Source organism: Equus caballus, chromosome 11, assembly GCF_041296265.1.
Source record: "Equus caballus isolate H_3958 breed thoroughbred chromosome 11, TB-T2T, whole genome shotgun sequence".
In the NCBI taxonomy this organism is placed as follows: domain Eukaryota; kingdom Metazoa; phylum Chordata; class Mammalia; order Perissodactyla; family Equidae; genus Equus; species Equus caballus.
The window spans coordinates 45,412,560-45,431,377 of NC_091694.1; the positions used below are offsets into that span (position 1 = coordinate 45,412,560).

Genomic DNA, 18,818 nt, shown 5'->3' on the forward strand with positions numbered 1-18,818 from the left:
AAAAGCCAACTCATTATACCATCTGCTTAACAAAAATAACACAGATAACAAATCACACACATACACACACAGTCATAAGGTATTCCCCAAAGCTAAGGAGATTATTTATGTGTACTTTAAAAAAATAAATCTTCCTCACCTCTGCTGCTTCCCACTCACATGAAACAACCAGAGTTGACAAAATACTCAGAGAGCCACACTCTTTGCTAGTATTTCTTTCTTTCTTCTTTTTTTTTTTTAAAGATTTTATTTTTCCTTTTTCTCCCAAAGCCCCCCGGTACATAGTTGTGTATTTTTAGTTGTGGGTCCTTCTAGTTGTGGCATGTGGGATGCTGGCTCAGCGTGGCCTGATGAGCGGTGCCTTCTCTGCACCCAGGATCTGAACCAGTGAAACCCTGGGCCACTGAAGCGGAGAGCGCGAACTTAACCACTCCGCCACAGGGCCGGCCTCCTTTGCTAGTATTTCTGTTTGACAAATATCTGGGAATGTTCAGTTTGAGGAAATTCATCAAGCTGCACACTTATGATATATTCCCTTTCCTATATATTCTATACTTCAATAAAAAGTTTTTTGAAAAATCCCCTAACCTTTTGGGGGGGGATATTACATAAGGAAGCACAAGATGGTTTTCATATCTTTTTGGAAATGCACAAATCAAAATATCTTAGGCACACAGAGTGACTCCAGGAAAGAGGCATCAGAGAGCAAATACTTATTCCCCACCATGGGGCAGACAGCCACATTCCCGTGCCCTGATCCCAACAGTCCTCTGTCAAAGAGGAAGAACGCTGAATGAGGGGGACCTGACCCTCTTCTTCCCTAAATAAATACTTCCTGGGAGCACAGCACTGAGCAGGATGGACCCGGCCCCTGGTCTCTCCTAGTTTATGGTCTAGCAGTGGACTGTCCTTTCCAGGCACCTGTTGCCATGTTTGTTACTCTGAGAAGGCGCCACCAACTTCTCGAGGGCAGGGGACTTGTCCTTTCATATATTTTGCACTCCTTACTGGAACCTACAGAGTAGAGTATTCCAAACACCACCAGGCAGGCAATAAATGCTTTTTAATGACTGGGTTGGAAAAATAACTTTGAGAACTAGTTTCAGGTTAAGTGCCATCTCAGCCATCTCAGCTCAGCATCTCAGCAAATCACCCCCAGGATTATCGACAGCACCTGCATTGTCCAGCAATAATTTCCGGAGGCCAAACAGGACACATACATCTGGGCCACTATTTTCCTGGTGATATTCCCAAGTCAAGACAAGGGAACCCTTTTTTTTTTTTGAGGAAGATTAGCCCTGAGCTAACATCTGCTGCCAATCCTCCTCTTTTTGCTGAGGAAGACTGGCCCTGAGCTAACATCCTTGCCCATCTTCCTCTACTTTATATGTGGAACACCTGCCACAGCATGGCTTGCCAAGTGGTGCCATGTCCGCACCCGGGATCTGAACCAGCGAACCCCAGGCCGCCGAAGCAGAACGTGTGCACTTAACCACTGCACCACCGGGCCGGCCCCGTGACAAGAGAACTCTTAATACTAATTTTAAAAATAAAACAAACAGGGGCTGACCCCGTGGCCGAGTGGTTAAGTTCGCATGCTCCACTTTGGCAGCCCACGGTTTCACCCGTTCGGATCCTGGGTGTGGACCTAGCGCCGCTCAGCATCAAGCCATGCAGAGACGGCGTCCCACATAGCAGAGCCAGAAGGACCTCCAACTAGAATAGACAACTATGTACTGGGGGGCTTTAGGGAGAAGAATAAGAAGAAAAAAAAGAAGATTGAGAACAGATGCTAGCTCTGGTGCCAATCTTTAAAAGAATTAAATAATAAATAAACAAATAAAACAAACAACACCCAAGAGAAAACTTCCCTTTGAGAGAAGCTGGGTATGGTTCCTTGGTTTCTCTGACACTTAGAAGTCATTCCTGCATCTCAAAGGCCACCCATATCTCTAAACAGCTCCTACCTTGCTAAGAACTTGGCTTCGATCTGCAATGTCTATATATATGGCTTCCACATGTTTCCATGCCTCAGGCTCCAGTTTATGCACCTGCAAGAACAAGGAGGACCACTGTGTAGTTTTTGTCAGTTATAAAGCATCCTTTACCCAGAATGGATACCTAGGGACAGCTATCCCCATAGTCACTGATGTGAGATTCCTACTGGTAAAGAACTACATGCAAAATTATCCAAAGGAATGGGAGGTTGGATTTTAAGTGGACATACATTTGAGAACGAAGGCTCTGATTTTTCAGGCTAAGCACTACTGCATCAGGCCAAAACACTCTCAGGGCTACCTAAGCACCTACGTTATTTCCATATGCTCCTCCTTTGTAAAGAGTATAAATGCCCACACAGAAGTTGCCTGCTTGGCACATATTGCTTATCTTGATGCTTTTAAAAATTAATTAATTCAAACAGGTTGGACCTCTACATGATACCAAATTCAAAATCTACAAAAGGATATGATAAAGAGTAAGTCTTTCTCTTGCTTGTCTCCCAGTCCCCTCCCCAGTAACACCATGCTACCAGCTTCTATTCACATACAAACAACCATATGCAGAGATTTTTCTTTTAATACAAACGGTAGCACATATACACATGGTTTTGAATCGTGCTTTTTCCACTGAACAATATATCTTGAAGATTGTTCCCTACTGGGTTTTTTTAATGGCTGCATAATATACCACTATATGGCTGCACCACGATTTAATGATGTCCAACTGATGAGCTGTTATGTTGTTTTTAATCTTTGGCTACACAAAAAATGCTGCAATGAATTTCCTTCTATATAAGTTATTTCACACATGTGAAAACATAACTGTAGTATAAATTCCTAGGTGTAGAATAGCTGGGGTAAAGGATAGGCATATTTTAAATTTGAGGAGTTATTGGCAAATTGTGCTCTAAAGAGGCCGTAATTTGATGTTTTAAAAATACAGCACTTCTGTGCCAGGAGTTGCATTTTGAATTAACCCCAGCACTACAAGAAGGCCTATAAGGAGTCTTGGAGATCATATTTTGCAAATTAGAGACAGAGCAATCCCATGCTGGTAGGACAAGTTTAGCCACAGGCTGTTGTCTTCCTGGCCTGGGAAAAGGGAACCACAGAGAAGACCCCACAGCAAGGATGGAGAACAGGGCAGAGCCACAATATCCCACCATGGGTCGTGGAAGTCCTTGGGGCTACTTACATTCTCCTGAGTGCCAAGATCTGGTTTGTGCCAGGTTTCAATTTTAATCAGAAAGTCTTCTTTCATGTACTCATTCTGGAAGAGGGAAAAAATACCATAGAGTCACCAGGCTCAAAGTTGGAGAGTAACCATCTCCCGTTACTGGATCACGGGCCGTTGAGACACCAGCCTCTGCCTTATAATAACAGCCAGCTTTACTGGGAGCCCACGGTATGCCAGCTATGCATTATCTCACTCAATCTTCACCCTGCCTGTGAGGTCTGTAGTAATATCACTCTCATTTTACAGATAAGGAAAGTGAAGTTCAAAAGGGTGAAGTGACTTGTCCAAGGCCACAGAGATGATGACAAAGGTAGGCCTCAAAAAAAGGTTTGTCTGACTTCAAAAATCCAGGTATTTGACCACTCTGCCATACTAGCTTATGCATAGGGTGCTACTGGTTAATTAATACTGTGGGAAGGACACAGGAAGACTTTCTAACCAACCAAAAATGTTCACCACTGCCCCATTCCCCGCAGCCAGCCTTCTGCTGAGGCCTGAAGTTCTCTTCTCAGCAATTTAACCCTTCCCGTTAATTACTGTCTTCCTCCCTCAGTACTTTTTAAAAATTGGAACTACTCCAAGGAGGAACACATTAACCCACTAAGCCCCCAGCAGGAATTAGGTTCCCAGAAACCGCCTACATTTACCGGTAGGGCAAGGCACCTGGATGAGAATGCTGAAGGGTGGACAAAAAGGGCAATGACAGAGGGGATGGTCACGCAAAAGAAACTTTTCCGACTTCACAATTTCACCAAGGGTCAGTGCTTACTGGGGTCAACAGATGCCCAAATAGGAAAGCCACAACCAGGCCAGCTGAACCGAAGTTTCTGTACAACCCGGAGAAAGCATGGCCTGGGGAGATAGGGGACAGCCTCGAGTCACTCTGCACATGGGAGACCCAGGATGCCACAGTCCTGACTGTCACTTTGCCAATGAACAGGTTCCTCATCAGGACTGAAAGGATTAAGCTTCAAAAGCTCTAAAAGTCACCCAAGAGACAGAACTACCCAGGAACCTCCACGCAGGTATATTTTCATTTCTTCTTTTCTTATAAATCATCTACAACTCCAGCCGCCCTGGGAATACTTACTGTAATAACTGCTCCAAGGCAAGGACATGGAAAGAAGAGAGAAAAAGGTTAACAAGGATGAATAAATATCTGCCCATCACCCCCAGAGACGATGGTGGTCTCCACTCCCTGGGGATTATCCCACAGGCACTCTCCAAGCCCCAGTGAGTGCACCTGGTACCCCAAATGCACCAACCCTCAAGTTTCACTCATACAAAAGTTCCAAAACACCAAATCTGGAATTTAATTAAAGTGATGCCACTATCAGCTCCTCGGGATTCTTTCCAGCTGGGCAAGGACGGGGAATGGCTCTGACGAGCTGATGCACTGAGACACACCACCCTGCCATCAGAGCATCTGCTGGTGCCCCCCTACTTCCTGGGGCACAGAGCAGGGCACTTTAGGCCAGGCGCTGTCTACCTGCCTTCTGCATCCTTCCTCTCACTGTAACCAAACCTCTCACCTTCTACACTCCTGCTCATTGTAATGAGACCCCCTCGGAAAGCACAGTTCAATTATTTATCAGAGAAAATGACTGCAGCTCTAATGTTACTGGAGGACGGACTAGCTCTTCTCCCGACATCAGCCCAGCTCATACCGTACCCTCTGAATTTAGGAGTTACCTAATTTCTGGTGGATGCCACACCACCATGTTTGGACAGTACATGGGACTAACAGTCAAACTTCATAACTCTAAAACTGAAATTCCCGAGAGCAGGAGTCCTGGGCTGCATATGTGGCAGCCCCCTCCCCAGAGCGGAGACAGCAGTGTCAGGCCTGCCTGGTTTGATGACGCCAGCCACTAAGGTTCTCCAGCTAACCACCGATTTTAAATGCCTCTTCTCTAAGCAACCTGCTTCCCGTTTGGCCTCTGTAGGAACAGAATGTGCTAATCAACAGACATAAGAGTTTGATCACTTAAGCAAGTGGACATTTTTCACTACACGTTGGCGTTCTGATTATACTTTGGTTTCCCATGTAGAAGAGTCCACAAGGAACGAGTGCCCTAATCAGCAAAAACGAATATCTGCTTTCATTAGTAATTTTGTATTTTAGTATAACTTAATATATTGGCATATGGGGTGTTTATACACTAGTCTTTCTGAGAGCCTGAGAAACAGATCCACTCAGTTCTGACAAATTAGGTTATGAAGGTGACGACCCTCCCTGGCCTTTAATGCCAACTAGGGTGACCAACCTGTAGGCCTCCCTGGCCCCCGCAAACACTGTGCATTCACAGCACTCCCTTTTCTTCTAACTGCAATCCTGAGCACACTGGAAAAGTCCCAGGAAACCCTTTGCAGTTGGAAATTAGAGCTCTCCAAATAAGATGAATAAGGTACTTTAAAACCATGGCTTAGCAAGACTATATTCAGCCTCGGGTTGAGGTTAGAGGGAGAGGCAGAAAGAGAAACATTTATTTTCCTCTTCCTACTTTCATTCACAGGCCAGCCCCCATCTTACTCCCTCCTCATGTCCCAACCCATCAGCTTCATGGGAAAAGAGACAGAGAGAAATAAAGTAAGAGGACAGAGAGAGCTGATTATGGGTAGAGTATTCCAAATCCATCTTCATTCCACTCAGAATAGGGTTAGAGCCTTCCAAAAGGCATGCAGAATTTTACACCATGCTCCGGTATCCATCTCATCTCAAACTTCGATCAACTTAGCCCAGGCTTAGAGGTTTAAACCAACAATCTTTCTCTCATCAACTCCCAAAGGGTTGGAAAGGAGCCTTCCTTGTTTACATCTCTTGTTTTAAAAGAGCAAGTAACTAACTGAACAGATCCAAGAATTGACATATTCATTCAGCACGATGGTGGATTCTGCCTATGAGACAGCACCCCCCCTACCCGGCTCTCTGCCTCTCTTCCTTTTTTTAAAAAAACTGTTTTATTGTGGTCATATTGGCTTATACCATCGTGTAAATTTCAGGTGTGCATTATTATTATATTTCAGTTTCTGTATAGACTCCCTGTTTCTCTTCTTCAAGGAGTATTTAGAAATTACTTTTATGTTTTTTTTTTCTTTTTGGCCAAGGATCAGGACAATATGTGAACAAACATTTGGCATCTAGAGAAGTGCCCACGTCAGCTGCAGTACACCCTCCTCAGAATCACACAGAGGACAGTGGCATCTCTCAGTTGGCACAAGCTGTGTATCCAGAACCCTGCCCCAGACATGGAGGAGTCCATGCTATCCATTTGCCTCCTTTATGCCAAGTTGGCTCCGGTTCTTACGACACATGCTGAGTACAACTCTCTTAGACATCAAGAAAATTCACCTTTGGCCCTAGACCAGACACACCCAGCCACAGCACACACTGTCTTTTAACAAAGTGTGAGCATGTCTCTTTTCCAAGAATTTAACAGCTTCCTGTCTGATGCTTATGGAGTAGTGATGTCTGCATTTTCAGGCATGGCAATAAAACTCTTAAGTGTTATATATCCCAGGTCCCACCAATGATTGTTCATCTCCTGATACAAGGTTCTTGAACCTGTATAGGGCCACTGAGGATCGGAGAGAGCAATGACTCCTGTGCTCTAGACTTAGTCACTCCCAAAGTCCACAGGATAAGGACCACATGGGGTGGAACATACTCATCAGATACAATCTAGGGAGTGCCGGGTTTCAACAAATAAGGCAAGGGAAGCAGTACACGTAAGCAGAGGCTGGCAGGAGGACCCAACAGACAGACTGTCTGTGCAAACAACTACTGGTTGGCTGGGGGAAAGGCCACACACCTCATAGACAAGTTCTAGGGGAACTCTACGGACTCTATCCCCCTTAGGATACGGATCAGTACCAGCTTGTGCCCTCGAAGAGGTCCACTCCTAGATGGCCCTTGAGACCTAGGAATCGTAGAAAGCTAAGAGTCTGAACTACTCAAAGGGAATCCCAGAATGTCTAGAATAGACAGTTCTCTGTGGTGGTTCAAATCTTTCCTTTCCAGAAACTCCAGACAGGAGACTGACCAAGATTAAGTGAATAATTCCACCCCCACTCCCACCTTCAACTACAGAATGTGCCGGTTTAGCATAAGCTACTGATTCAGGGCTCTCAGCAGTGGCCTCCTTCCTCTTTGTCCCTCTCCCACCAAAATCTGGCATGCACACTCCCTGTGTTATGTAACACATTTGGGGGAAAGCTGTTTCTAAATCCTTTGTCATCAGAAATTGAGCTTATTCCGCTTTTCCCCAACAACACCAGTGTTTCCTTTGCTATGTTTTCTTGGTGTCTAGACCTGACCTTTCCCCAGGGTAGGAAGGCCACCCGACAGGTCCTTTCCTATGACTGCCTCAAGAGTCCCCGGGCATCAATGTTGCTTTTCAAGCCAAACACAAATATATCACATTATATTTATTATATATATAATTAAACTAGAAATTTCGGTACCTAACAATAACGGAGTAGTTTAAAAAGATCACAGTACATTCATACAATGGAATACTATGCAGCCATTACAAATTTTTAAAAATACTAGACTACATAGTGACAGAGAAAAGGTTCTCCATTTACTGAGTAAAAATGAGCAATTTAATAATTACTAGGGGGGCCGGCCTGGTGGCACAGCGGTTAAGTGCACACGTTCCACTTCGGCGGCCCAGGGTTTGCCAGTTTGGATTCCAGCTGCGGACATGGCACCAATTGGCATGCCATGCTGAGGCGGCGTCGCACATGCCAGAACTAGAAGGACCCACAACTAAAATATACAACTATGTACTGGAGGGCTTTGGGGAGGAAAAGGAAAAATAAAATCTCTCTAAAAAAAAAAAAGGAAAACACTAGAAAAAAGGACACTAGGGGCCGGCCCCGTGGCCAAGTGGTTAACTTTGTGCACTCCGCTTCAGCGACCCAGGGTTTCACCAGTTCGAATCCTGGGCGCGGACATGGCAGCACTCAGGCCATGCTGAGGCGTCGTCCCACGTGTCACAACTAGAAGGACCCACAACTAGGATATGCAACTATGTACTGGGGGGATTTGGGGAGAAAAAAAGCAGAAAAAAAAAATGACACTAAAATGTTAACACTGACTATCCAGGGATGGGAGAATCACGGGTGAATTATTTTGTTTGTATGTATTTTCTAAAATTTAAACAGAGAACGTTACTTTTGTAATCAGTAAAAACAATCAAAATTATCATACCATCCCCAAATAAGAGGGGTTGGTTCTATGCATCTCGGACCATGAGTACTTGGTGGTTCCCACCCAGCTGGCTGCCAAATTATACTGACAGTATTGACACTCACCACCAGCCTGAGGGAGTCCTTAAGCTCATCCTTTCACTGGCTTAATCTGGAAAATGAAGGTGGGACCCAACACCCCAATTCCTCCCCATCTCTGGGTCTACTTGACCACACCCTTCGTCCACCTTGGGGCCTAAACTCCAGCTTCTAGCCAGGTCTGCACTCACCAGTTCTGCAATAAGGGTAGGCATTCCATGCCTTTTCATGTATATTCAGGGCTCCCTCTGGGGCCAGCATTCGAACAAACGTGGGCACTTTGCTATAGTGAGAAAAAGGGGTTATGAAGAGAAATGGAGGAGAGAGTTAGAAGACAATAAGTGTTTACATCACATTCTTCAGCTCCAGCTTCTTCAATGGGGAGTTGACAAGCAAGTTTCCGTGAGATGAGCAAGTTACTCTTGTGTGTGAGAAGCCACCTGTCAGAGCCTGACACCTCAGCTCGTCTGGCTACTATCATCCACTTGCAACTTCCTCCACTGCCTACCAGGAACAGGACAGCAGGCGAGACCCCAGGCTACCTGCCACAGCTGGTCAGTTATTACATTATCATTATGCATTTTTCCAGAGCTCACCGGGCCTGGGGAATTTTACTACACACTGCAAGGATGAGCTATCTCCAAGAATGTATCAGGCTAGGTTTATGGGCCAGAGGACTGGTTGACTAACTTGGAATATGGGATCCAAGATGATCTGATCTGTTATCGTCAGTCCTGGGAGGCCAGGAGGACCTCAGGGCCACCAGCCTCCCAGGGTGAAATATTTTCTTCTATTCATTTCTTCTTATCTCAGGTTACAGAACAGCATGTACAGTATGAGCCTTTTTTTTTATTGAGGTAAAACTGGTCTATAACATTATATTAGTTTCAGGTGTACAACATAATAATTTGATATTTGTATACACTACAAAGTGATCACCACAATAAGTCTAGTCACAATATAATTGACCCGTCACCTTTTTCCCATTTTGTCTTTTAGAAAAGGTGCATATATTCCTCTTCCCTCGTTTTTAACTGGTAATCTGTGCAGTCTTTAGCAGGCTCCAATAATCTCATCAGCTTTAGTGCCTGAGGCCTAAGAAAAAAGAGCTAACCAGCAGAGGCTAACTTGGAGCACTTGGAGCAACCCTCGGAGGTTCACTCACTCACTGCCACATTCATTCAGGGAGGGACCTCTATGTGCCAGGCACCAGAACACACACAGAAATCATACAGATGTGGCTCCTGCCCTCCGGGAGCTCATGTTCTGGTGGGGAGTGCAACCAACCAGGCAATGCCATGATGGGTGTGCACAGGGCTCCGGGGCGCAGAGCACTGTGAGAACATGGCGCAGGAGGCACAGTGCATCGGCAGGTTCCTCAGGGAAAGCGAGCATGAAAGGAAAACACAGTATAGACAGTGAGCAGGACTGAGCTAAACAAAAGGATGGGAGTTGGGTGGGAAAAGCTGGGAGAAAGAGAGAAAAGTCAGAACAGCTGGTATAAGGTGTGAGGCAGGGAATACAAGAGGACACACAGAGGCTGGATCACAAAAGATCTTGTAGGTTACATCAGGGAGTATAGACTTGATCCTAGGGGCAAAGGAAAGCCATCTACAGCTTTCAAGCTGGGGAGCAAGAGATCTGTCTTCCAGAGAGAACACCTGAAGTTGTGCAGAGAACTGGAAAGTAGAGAGACCAGTTAGGAGCTGCTGCAGTAATCCAGGCGAGAGATGGTGAAGGGAAACAGAAACACTGGAGATACTAAGGAGACAGAGTCAAAAAAACTTGAGTCGATATGAGGGACGAGGAAGAGGTGGTGGTGAACCCAAGGATCTGACTGGGGCAACCAGATGGTGGCGGGGAGGTGGCGGTCCTCCTGGCGAGAGGTGGTCTTGGCAGCCAGCACTGCTGGTTTGGGTTTTTTTGCAGTTGGGTTTTCTGGGGTTAAGGAAAGAGTACTGGTAGCAGCTCAAAGTTTACACCTCTCTTGTAAGGAAGAGGGTAAGAAAGGTCCCACTCTCCACATGCACAGACATCCTCTCTGCCACTTTGGTGGGACCCACTGAGCCTTGAGGAACCAAATGGCTCCTTCTATCAACCTCACTACCTCTTTTCAAAGTCCTCTTTACAAAGTACAAACGCACTACGGGGAAGGCATATCTGGAGCCTTATTCTAACCAGCTCTTGAGGGCTCAGTAAGACTGGTAGGCGGTCAAGTCAGAGTAGGGGTGGAGGAGGATGAAGGGGAAGCATGGAGGAAAGAGCACACTGGCAAGGAAACGGGATCGTGGTGAGATTCTCCCCGCTCACGGCTCGGCTCTCCCTGTGGCTCCTCGCGCGCAGAGTCCCGGCCCCCTCAGGGCTAGCACTTTCACATCTCCAGGGCAGCAGCCACAGTACATCAGGGGTGATTTTACCAAACGAAAACGAAACTCGTTTCAGTTCAGTTTAATGACTAGAAATTAAGGCACAGGTTTGAGTCGCACGGCAATGTGAATGTACTTAATGCCACTAAACTTAAGAATGGTAAAAATGGTGAATTTTGTGTTATGTATATTTTAGCCCAATTGAAAAAATATACCAGGTTTATTTTTTCCAGTACTGGATAGTTCCTAAAACTAGTTTGGTTCATCTGCCATTCAAACTAGTGTATGTTTATCATGGCTTTCAACCCACTTTGGGTCAGCTTATAGTTTACCAAAATATTACTGCTTTGGTTACAGCAGATTTGTGTGGTTTGTCAGGGACTTTGGTACACAAATCAATTCAAGCTTCATTTTTAAATATTTACATCTTTGATCCAAAGAGAGGCACCAAAATTTCTCTGGTAGCTGATTTCACAAATATCAGAATTTAAAATACTACCTGACCCCGCAATTCCACTTTTAGGAATATTTACTATAGGTTTACATGCATAAGCACATCAAAAGATTTGTGCAGAAGGAGCTTTACTGGAGCACTGTACTGGAAATGACTGCAAATATCAATCAGGAGAGGACTGGTGAAACCGCGCGCAGCAGAGCTGTGCAACACAGCACTGCGCGGACTTCACAAGAACGAGGCAGAAGATGCTGACGGGAAAAGACAGCTATGAGAGGATAAGCAACAAAAGAGCCAAGTCAAGACCGGTACGTATAGTATGATCTCATCTATGTAAGAGAACAATACAGGAAATGAACGCCCATTTACACACGCACACACACATCTACTTCTATACTCACAGACAATGGAAAGGCCCATGAGAAACTAAAAACTGTCAGCTCTGGGGACTAAGAGCCTAGTGGGGTATTACTTCTGTTAAAAACAAAAAACAAAAAAATCCCTTTAAATGAGCAAAGCAGTACCACCTACACCCCCTCTCACAGGTGAAGCACCTTGAGCAACCATTACCCGTTATCCATCCTCTCCACTTCAATACCAGGCTGCCTTTGGGCTGTGCTGCGCAGCCACATACCTCTGCAAGTGGTAGATCTTGTGTGTGTACTGGCCCCTCTCACCATCCTTCTCGTAGGGCTCGTTCACCAGGACCTCCACGCCTTCACCACCACCCGTTTCATTTTTGCTGGCCTCAGCCACAGAATACAGCTGCCCTACTTGATACTAAAGGAACAGAGAGACAGGAGTTATTGTCAGTGCAGAATCTTCTCGATGGGTGTACAAAGTCCAGTTGCCAAAGTCCAATTAGATCACTCTGGGATCCCCGCATCTGGGAGCTCATTCTGCAGTTTCACACGGAAACTTGCCTAAATCCACCCAAAGCAACCGTGAACGCTGCCCCACGGCCATCACGTGTGCTTCATTTCATTCTTCCCATTTTCACTTCCTCCCCTAAGGCTTAAGGAGGCAGGTGAAAAATACTTAATCTCATAGCACTATCCAGAAAACAGATTATCAAGTCCAACGTAGCTTTTTCCCTGGACCTGCCTCTGGTATTAAGACCCCAAAATAAGATCTGGGTTCGTTGCTGGAAGTCTCTTTATCTCATTCATTTAAACAAATCCTAAGACATAACTTCTTGTCAAAGAAAGTTACCCAGTCGTCTGTAAAACCCACAACCTCTGCTGTAAAACTGGCTCATCTACTTGCTTTTTCTTCAGTGTTGGGCCCCTCCTCACCCTGCCAACAGCTCAGAGAACAGTCTTGTAGGCAACCAGCCCTGATGCTTTCCAGATTCCTGGCGGGGCTGAAGCTTCCCATATTAGACAGCACAGATTCCTACCACCCAGGCTGTGCTGGCTGGGTGCACCCTCCATGTTGCACTTACTAGATGGTAAAAGCCTAGTTTTCCTTTATTTGGGTCGCATGCCACCCTATTAAGTCACCAGTCAAGATCACTGGCATCCTCTGACCCTCTGAGGACACCTCAGTGTTAGAGCCAATGACCCTGGCAGTGCCTAGGCCTGGCCCTTCTGCCTCCTTCCGAGAGAAACTGTCTGAAGGGAAAAATAAGGTGAAAAGAGAGCAAACAGTAACAGTCAATGCAAGAAGTTACGTCTATACCAAAGTATGCATTTTCCCTATCACTGCCAGTGCCACCAGGCACAACAGTTAGGGAGTATGAAGAAAAAAGGTACTTGATTACATGTCGGGGGAGCAGGGGATAAAGGTTTTCCTCACCCTCTACACCTCCCAGTACTTCCAGGAGCGACAGACAAGAGTTTTTCTCCCTTTAAGATTAAAACAGAGAGGCAGCATCTCTGGGCAGCTGCTACTTAAACCAGTGCCTGCAATAGCAAGGAGCAGAGGCAGCTTCCCAGACTGCTTCATCTCAAACTTGGAAGCCTGCTTTACCAGGCAGTTTCGTAAGCACCACAAGGAAATTTTTGGGCAAAGTCTGGAAGGCGAAGCAACAGACTGGGACAATTCACTGTTCACCACAATGCTGAAAGAGCCCTAATTTCCAAAGCAAAAATAAAGTACAAAATACCAAAGAAAGGCCCAAGCAAGTGATCAAGACTCAGTTAATCCCATAAAGAGGAACATCTGGGTGAGAGCCAGTCACCTTGACCTTGCTAATCCTGAGCAACACCAGTGCTGCCTCAATGCCCCCAGGGAACCCCAAGCTGTCTCTGTGCCTTTCCAAGTTCACTCCTGGCTCAGGCAGACATGAAAACCACTATCAAGTGGGTCAGGGTTTGGCTGAGCTGGAGGTTCCTAAGAAGGAGCAGTAATTCTGTTTCAGAGAAGAGTCATAAGGACATCTAACCACTGACTCAGCAATCCTAAAGGCTGGCTGGAGACAGGGCCTGGTGGAGGGGCCTGGGTTGCCGGCTGGTGGTGCTGCTTGGGGAGGGGCCCCAGGCAGAGACTAATCCCTTTCATTTGGTTCCTCTTCAGCTGCAGGAATCAGAGGGCAGGCTCTAAGAGGATCAGCCTATTGGGCTGGCATCTTCCCCCTTTAATCTCTCTTGATATTCTGATCCTTTAATCCCAATGAGACAAGTGAAGGCAGTTTTGTTAATCCAAAGGGGTAAGTAAGACTCGCCTCCACAAGCTACACGTGAGGGATGCTTTTCATGTCAGAGGGTTCCCTCTGGCATAGTGTTTCCTCACCCTGGGAAGGCAAAAAGCAGCCAGAGTCAGATGGGGTGGAGGCAGGGGTCGGGGTGAGACCATTAAATCAGATAAAGAGCCCAGAAGAGACCGGGATTCCAGCCTCCCCAGGTCTAGGACAATGGTCCCTGCACTTGAGATTTGTTCCTTTGTTCCAAAGAACTAAGACATTCGGGTAAGAAAAACAGAGACTCCATCACTTCAGCAATCTGGGAGTGGGAGCCCAGGAAGATGCGGTGGGTGGGCCTGAAACACCGACAAGAAACATATCAAGAAAAACAGCACAGTTGTTGGTCCCATCCACCTGGCCCTGTGAGGCTAGGTATCATAGGGGGATGGTGGCAAGCACCTCTGGGAATGAGAAGTAAATCAGCCCTGCCCACAGCCGGGGGGCAGCCGACCTGAGCCTGGAACCCCCGGTGGACACACCCATGTCAAACAGCCATGGCTTTCTTGCTCTGCTGCAGAATGCTTAGAAACCCTACACAGTGTTAGGCCAAAGGCTCTGGTCAGCCAAAGCTAATTCCACCCCAAAATACTGATTCAGGTCATCTGGATGGTTATAAAGAGATGGCCTTCTCTTTTTCTTCTCTTTTCCCCCCAAATCAGAAAACTCCAAGGGGCCCAAATCATGGCCTCCAATTAGGAAGTGAATCCAACATGATGCTGGGCTGTTCCCATGGGAACCTTGAGTCAGGATGGGATTATCAACAAAGACTCTGAGAAGGCTGATCATTACTTGTTTCTTCTTCAGCCTCCCATTCAAGATTTTCTGATCTTCTGGAATTAAGGTTCAAGCCATCAAAACAGCAGCTCCTGCTTCAACCCTACCCAGGCCATGCACTGCTTTCTCATCAGTGGTTTCTAGCTAAGAACAGATTGACCATCACCAGGCAGACAGATGAATCCTAACCAGCACTTACTTCCCAAGCTTCTGCTTAGACTTTAGGTTCTGTTGATCGTACCCCACAACTTCCTCAATGCTGCAAAAAAAAAAACCATCACAAGCTAAAACCTGCCAATTGTGGATACTCTCAAGGTGAATTCCCCTTTCCCTCCGCTCTTGGCCCCATCAGCCTTACTACAGAGCATCCAAGAAGTGTTCCTGGATAGTGGTGGCCCTCGTGAGTCCGCTGCATTTCTCAGAGACATTCCCACCCTTCATTCAATCAAGAAACTCCCTGTAAAAAGACCATTTCGCCCCTAAATACCACACTGAAGTAGTCCCAGGTTCCTGGGGGACAGCTTCCTGATGGCCAGCTTCCTGATGGCTGGGACCATCCTGTACAGCAGAGAGCAAGTCATCAGACCCCCGACAGCTGAGTTACAGGGCAAGGGACATGTTGGGGCTTCCTGCTTAGCCTCCTGATTTGGAAAATCATCACTTGCTATTTTTCATAAAGATAGCAAGGCCCCCAAAGGAGGTGGATTAGGAGGGTCCCTCCAAGCCAACAGCTGTCAGCCCACACACGTGGTTCCCAGGCCCCACATACATCTCAGGTGCCTCTGGGGATCACGGCATCTATCCAGCCATTCCCTTTCCCCAGCTTCCCCAGTCTCATTTCTTTCATCCTCCTTTCCCAGAACTCCCAGATCATGTTAGAGGCCTACCTCTGGCCCCATTCCCCAGGTCTCCACAGCTCTTATCAGACATGCAGCCCACCACTAGAGACAATCCTCTAGGGAGCCAGTGCCTGCCTACCCCTTTTTGGGGCCAAGAAGTTTGAATATTTGTCTCATCTAAAGTGTGCTGTGGGCTCTGTTGGCCTGATTTCATTTTTCAAAGGTCCATTTCATATTTGGAACAGAGTGGAAGTTATCAGAGGAGCTTCATGCTGACACTGCAGGAAAGAGTGACTGAGGGCACTATATTGGCTGACAAACTTCACTCAAACTTGAGCTTAACTGGAAGCTGGGAGGCCTGTGGATTCAGAAAGAAGCAAAGAGCAAGGCTGTGCCAGGAGAGGAGAGTGGAGGAAGCTCAGAGAAAGGATGGGACAAGAGAGGCTCTGTGACAGTTTTCTGCTGTCCAAGAGATCATCTCCGAGTCAGTAAGGCCTATGAACCTTCTTGTGGCAAATCCTACCAGATCCCCATTCACAGGGACGTCAGGCCCAAGAACCATAAAAGGACAGAGGGCAAGTCATGCCCCTTTGTTATTCTCTGCCCTCATAAAAGGAGAGTTCCGGGCCTTGGCCTTCGCAGCAGTCACCTAGAGTGTGGCTAGGGAGGGCCTCAGAGACTTCCTGCCCTGCTGGTTTCTTGCACAACTAGAGAGAGCCATGCACACTTCCCAGTCGAGTCACAGAGGTCTCAGAAATGCACACACTCAATCCCTTCAATAGCATGTCCCCAAAAAGGCACAGTCTCAGCAGGTAAGAGGGGCTGGTCTAATCTCTATTCAAAGTCATCCAGAATGCCAACAGCTGGAGGCAGGCTGCACACAGTTGCCTCGATATACAAAAAAAGTACCTTCCTTCAGCGGAAAGTGACACCAGGAAAATTCACATTGAGTACTGATTATCTCTACGTTAGAACAAACACGAAAACCATGCAAAGAGTCCAACTTAGCTGATGGTCACAAGCAATTATATACAACTACGAATAAAAATGGTGAAAAAGGACTTACTTACCTCATCTACAGACACAGGCAGGATGACTCGACTACAAGAGAGGGAAAACAGTGTCAACTTTAGGCTCTGAAACCTGCCCAAGGCTCTTAAAACATCATCTTGGAATAGTACTAATCATTTTATTGCACATAACACTATACTCACTGACAAAAACCCAGCAGAGAATGGCTTCTGAGTGCTTCGAGGTTGGGACCCTCCGTGCCCCTCTGGCATCTCATTTAGAACCCTGTGATTCAGTGCAAACCTGTCCCCCCACCAGCTACTTCCCAGGCCTCTGACTCGCATTTGGAGCTGTCTTCTTCTCCCTCTCCCCTCTATCTTCCCCAGCAAAACTTGCCAACGAGTCTAGTAAAACAGAGAGGTTACGCAGGAGGATGCAATCCCTGCAAACTCTGAAGCCAAGAGGAAGATTCAGACCCGAAGAATCAGACCCTGGAGATTTACACCTCTGTAGACCCAACCTCCCAACAAAAGCCCTCAAGGTGAAAGGCTAGGAAGGGGCCAAGCTCCTTGGAGGCTGAATTACCCCAAGAGCATGCACTAACCATCTCTGCTCTGGAGCAGGATATTACAATACAAGCTACTATCACAAAGCCACCAAGAGAGGACACCCGACTGTGTCCTGACCTCCAGAAGCTGTCCAAAGCCACTTCAACTGATCACTTTCTTTTCCTTCTCCTCCACTTCAATGATCACCAATTGTTAGGGGTACCATCAGTAACACGATGGAGAAGGCATGGCCAGCAAAGTCCCCATACTGGTCAGAACGCCACAGAGGTGTGAGGGCTAGTGGGACTCTTCTGGGTGGCTTGCGTTTGTAACACAGAGCAACAGCCAACTCCTAGTTCAAAGCTGTGAGGTCAGAGAGCCAAGACAAAAACACTTGGTTGTATTCACACAAGTCAAGCCAGCTCCCAAGCTTAGATTCTCAGTCCCCAGATCTTAGCTGGAACCCAATGGCGCCTCCTGCTCTTGCGTGCTTGGTGAAGCATGAACTGTCACGCTCTCCTTCCTATGCAGTGGTTCCGCCAATCGGGATCCTTGCTCCAGGCTGGTAAATAGTCTGCTCACTATTTTCTAGTTCCACAAAGGTCCCCCAGGTAGTAAGGAGCATACAGAGGGGTCTGAGGAAAACATCACACTAAAGACAAGACACCAAGCAGAAAAACAGCAGGTAAAACAAAATGGGCTCCAAGTCTTTACTGCCTGCTAACTCCCCTCCCCCAGAATGACTCAAATAACGTAAATCTTGCAGGTTATTGGATGCTGCCACTAATGCTCTCCTCCCATTAGAGAAAGCCAAGGGTGCAGAAAAATACTTCCAACTTGAAGGCCACAATTTCCGCACCCTCAGAAGAAACTTCCTAGAAAACAATAAGCCTTTTATCTTCAAGAACAGCAGTAAAAATCACATCCAAGAATTCGCAGAAATCAAATCAAGGAGAATCCTGTTTAGAGGAAGTATCAGAAAAATCAACAGGGACAACCTTCAGAGCCCGGGTGGGCACCAAGTCTCTCCCAAAGAGACCGGCATCAGCCAGTTCCTGACAGGATGCTCTGAGGCTGATGACAGGACAGCTGCACACCTGGACTTTTCTCCTCGGCTCCTTGGGAGTAAAACCACTTCAGCAGCAATAGAGTGCAATTCCAAAGGACAGGGCCACAGAGGCAGTGCTGGGCCGAGACCAGGGCTGTGCTCACTTCAGTGTGACCTTCACTCACACCCTTCCCAGAGCTGCAGCGCGGCAGCCACAGCCAAGCGGCTCTCGGATGCCCCCAGCCTGATCCCCTGCCCAGGGATGTACACATGCACCTAGCACACACAGGGCACAAGTTGGGCAGGAAGGAAACGCAGATGCCAAGCAGGCTCTTCATCCCCGGCACCTTGGACCTTTCCCTGGCAGGCTTCAAGGGAAGGAGAATAAAGAACGGGAAGGGAGGACTTCTCTTCAAAACTCACTCAGATCTCTTCTGAAGGTCCCCTCCTTTCCCTGCCTGACTTTCTTTATAAAACTAGGTTTCTACGGATTTTAGGATTCATCTGGGAATAGGATAAAGGATCAGGAGAATAGGAGAAGCCTGCTGTCCGGACAGTCAAGATCG

General features: G+C 46.8%; 1 protein-coding gene across 1 annotated transcript in view; it reads right to left on the reverse strand.

Moving 5' to 3' along the window:
- PITPNA (phosphatidylinositol transfer protein alpha) overlaps positions 1-18,818 on the reverse strand; it is a 36,478-nt gene that overhangs the window by 15,694 nt on the left and 1,966 nt on the right. Inside the window, exons 2-7 of the mRNA XM_001504320.6 lie at positions 16,716-16,746; positions 11,984-12,129; positions 8,721-8,812; positions 4,328-4,335; positions 3,196-3,270; positions 1,968-2,051 (exon numbers count right to left, since the gene is read on the reverse strand). Of these exons, the coding sequence (XP_001504370.1) occupies positions 1,968-2,051; positions 3,196-3,270; positions 4,328-4,335; positions 8,721-8,812; positions 11,984-12,129; positions 16,716-16,746 (436 nt within the window). The remainder of the gene's footprint in view (positions 1-1,967; positions 2,052-3,195; positions 3,271-4,327; positions 4,336-8,720; positions 8,813-11,983; positions 12,130-16,715; positions 16,747-18,818) is intronic.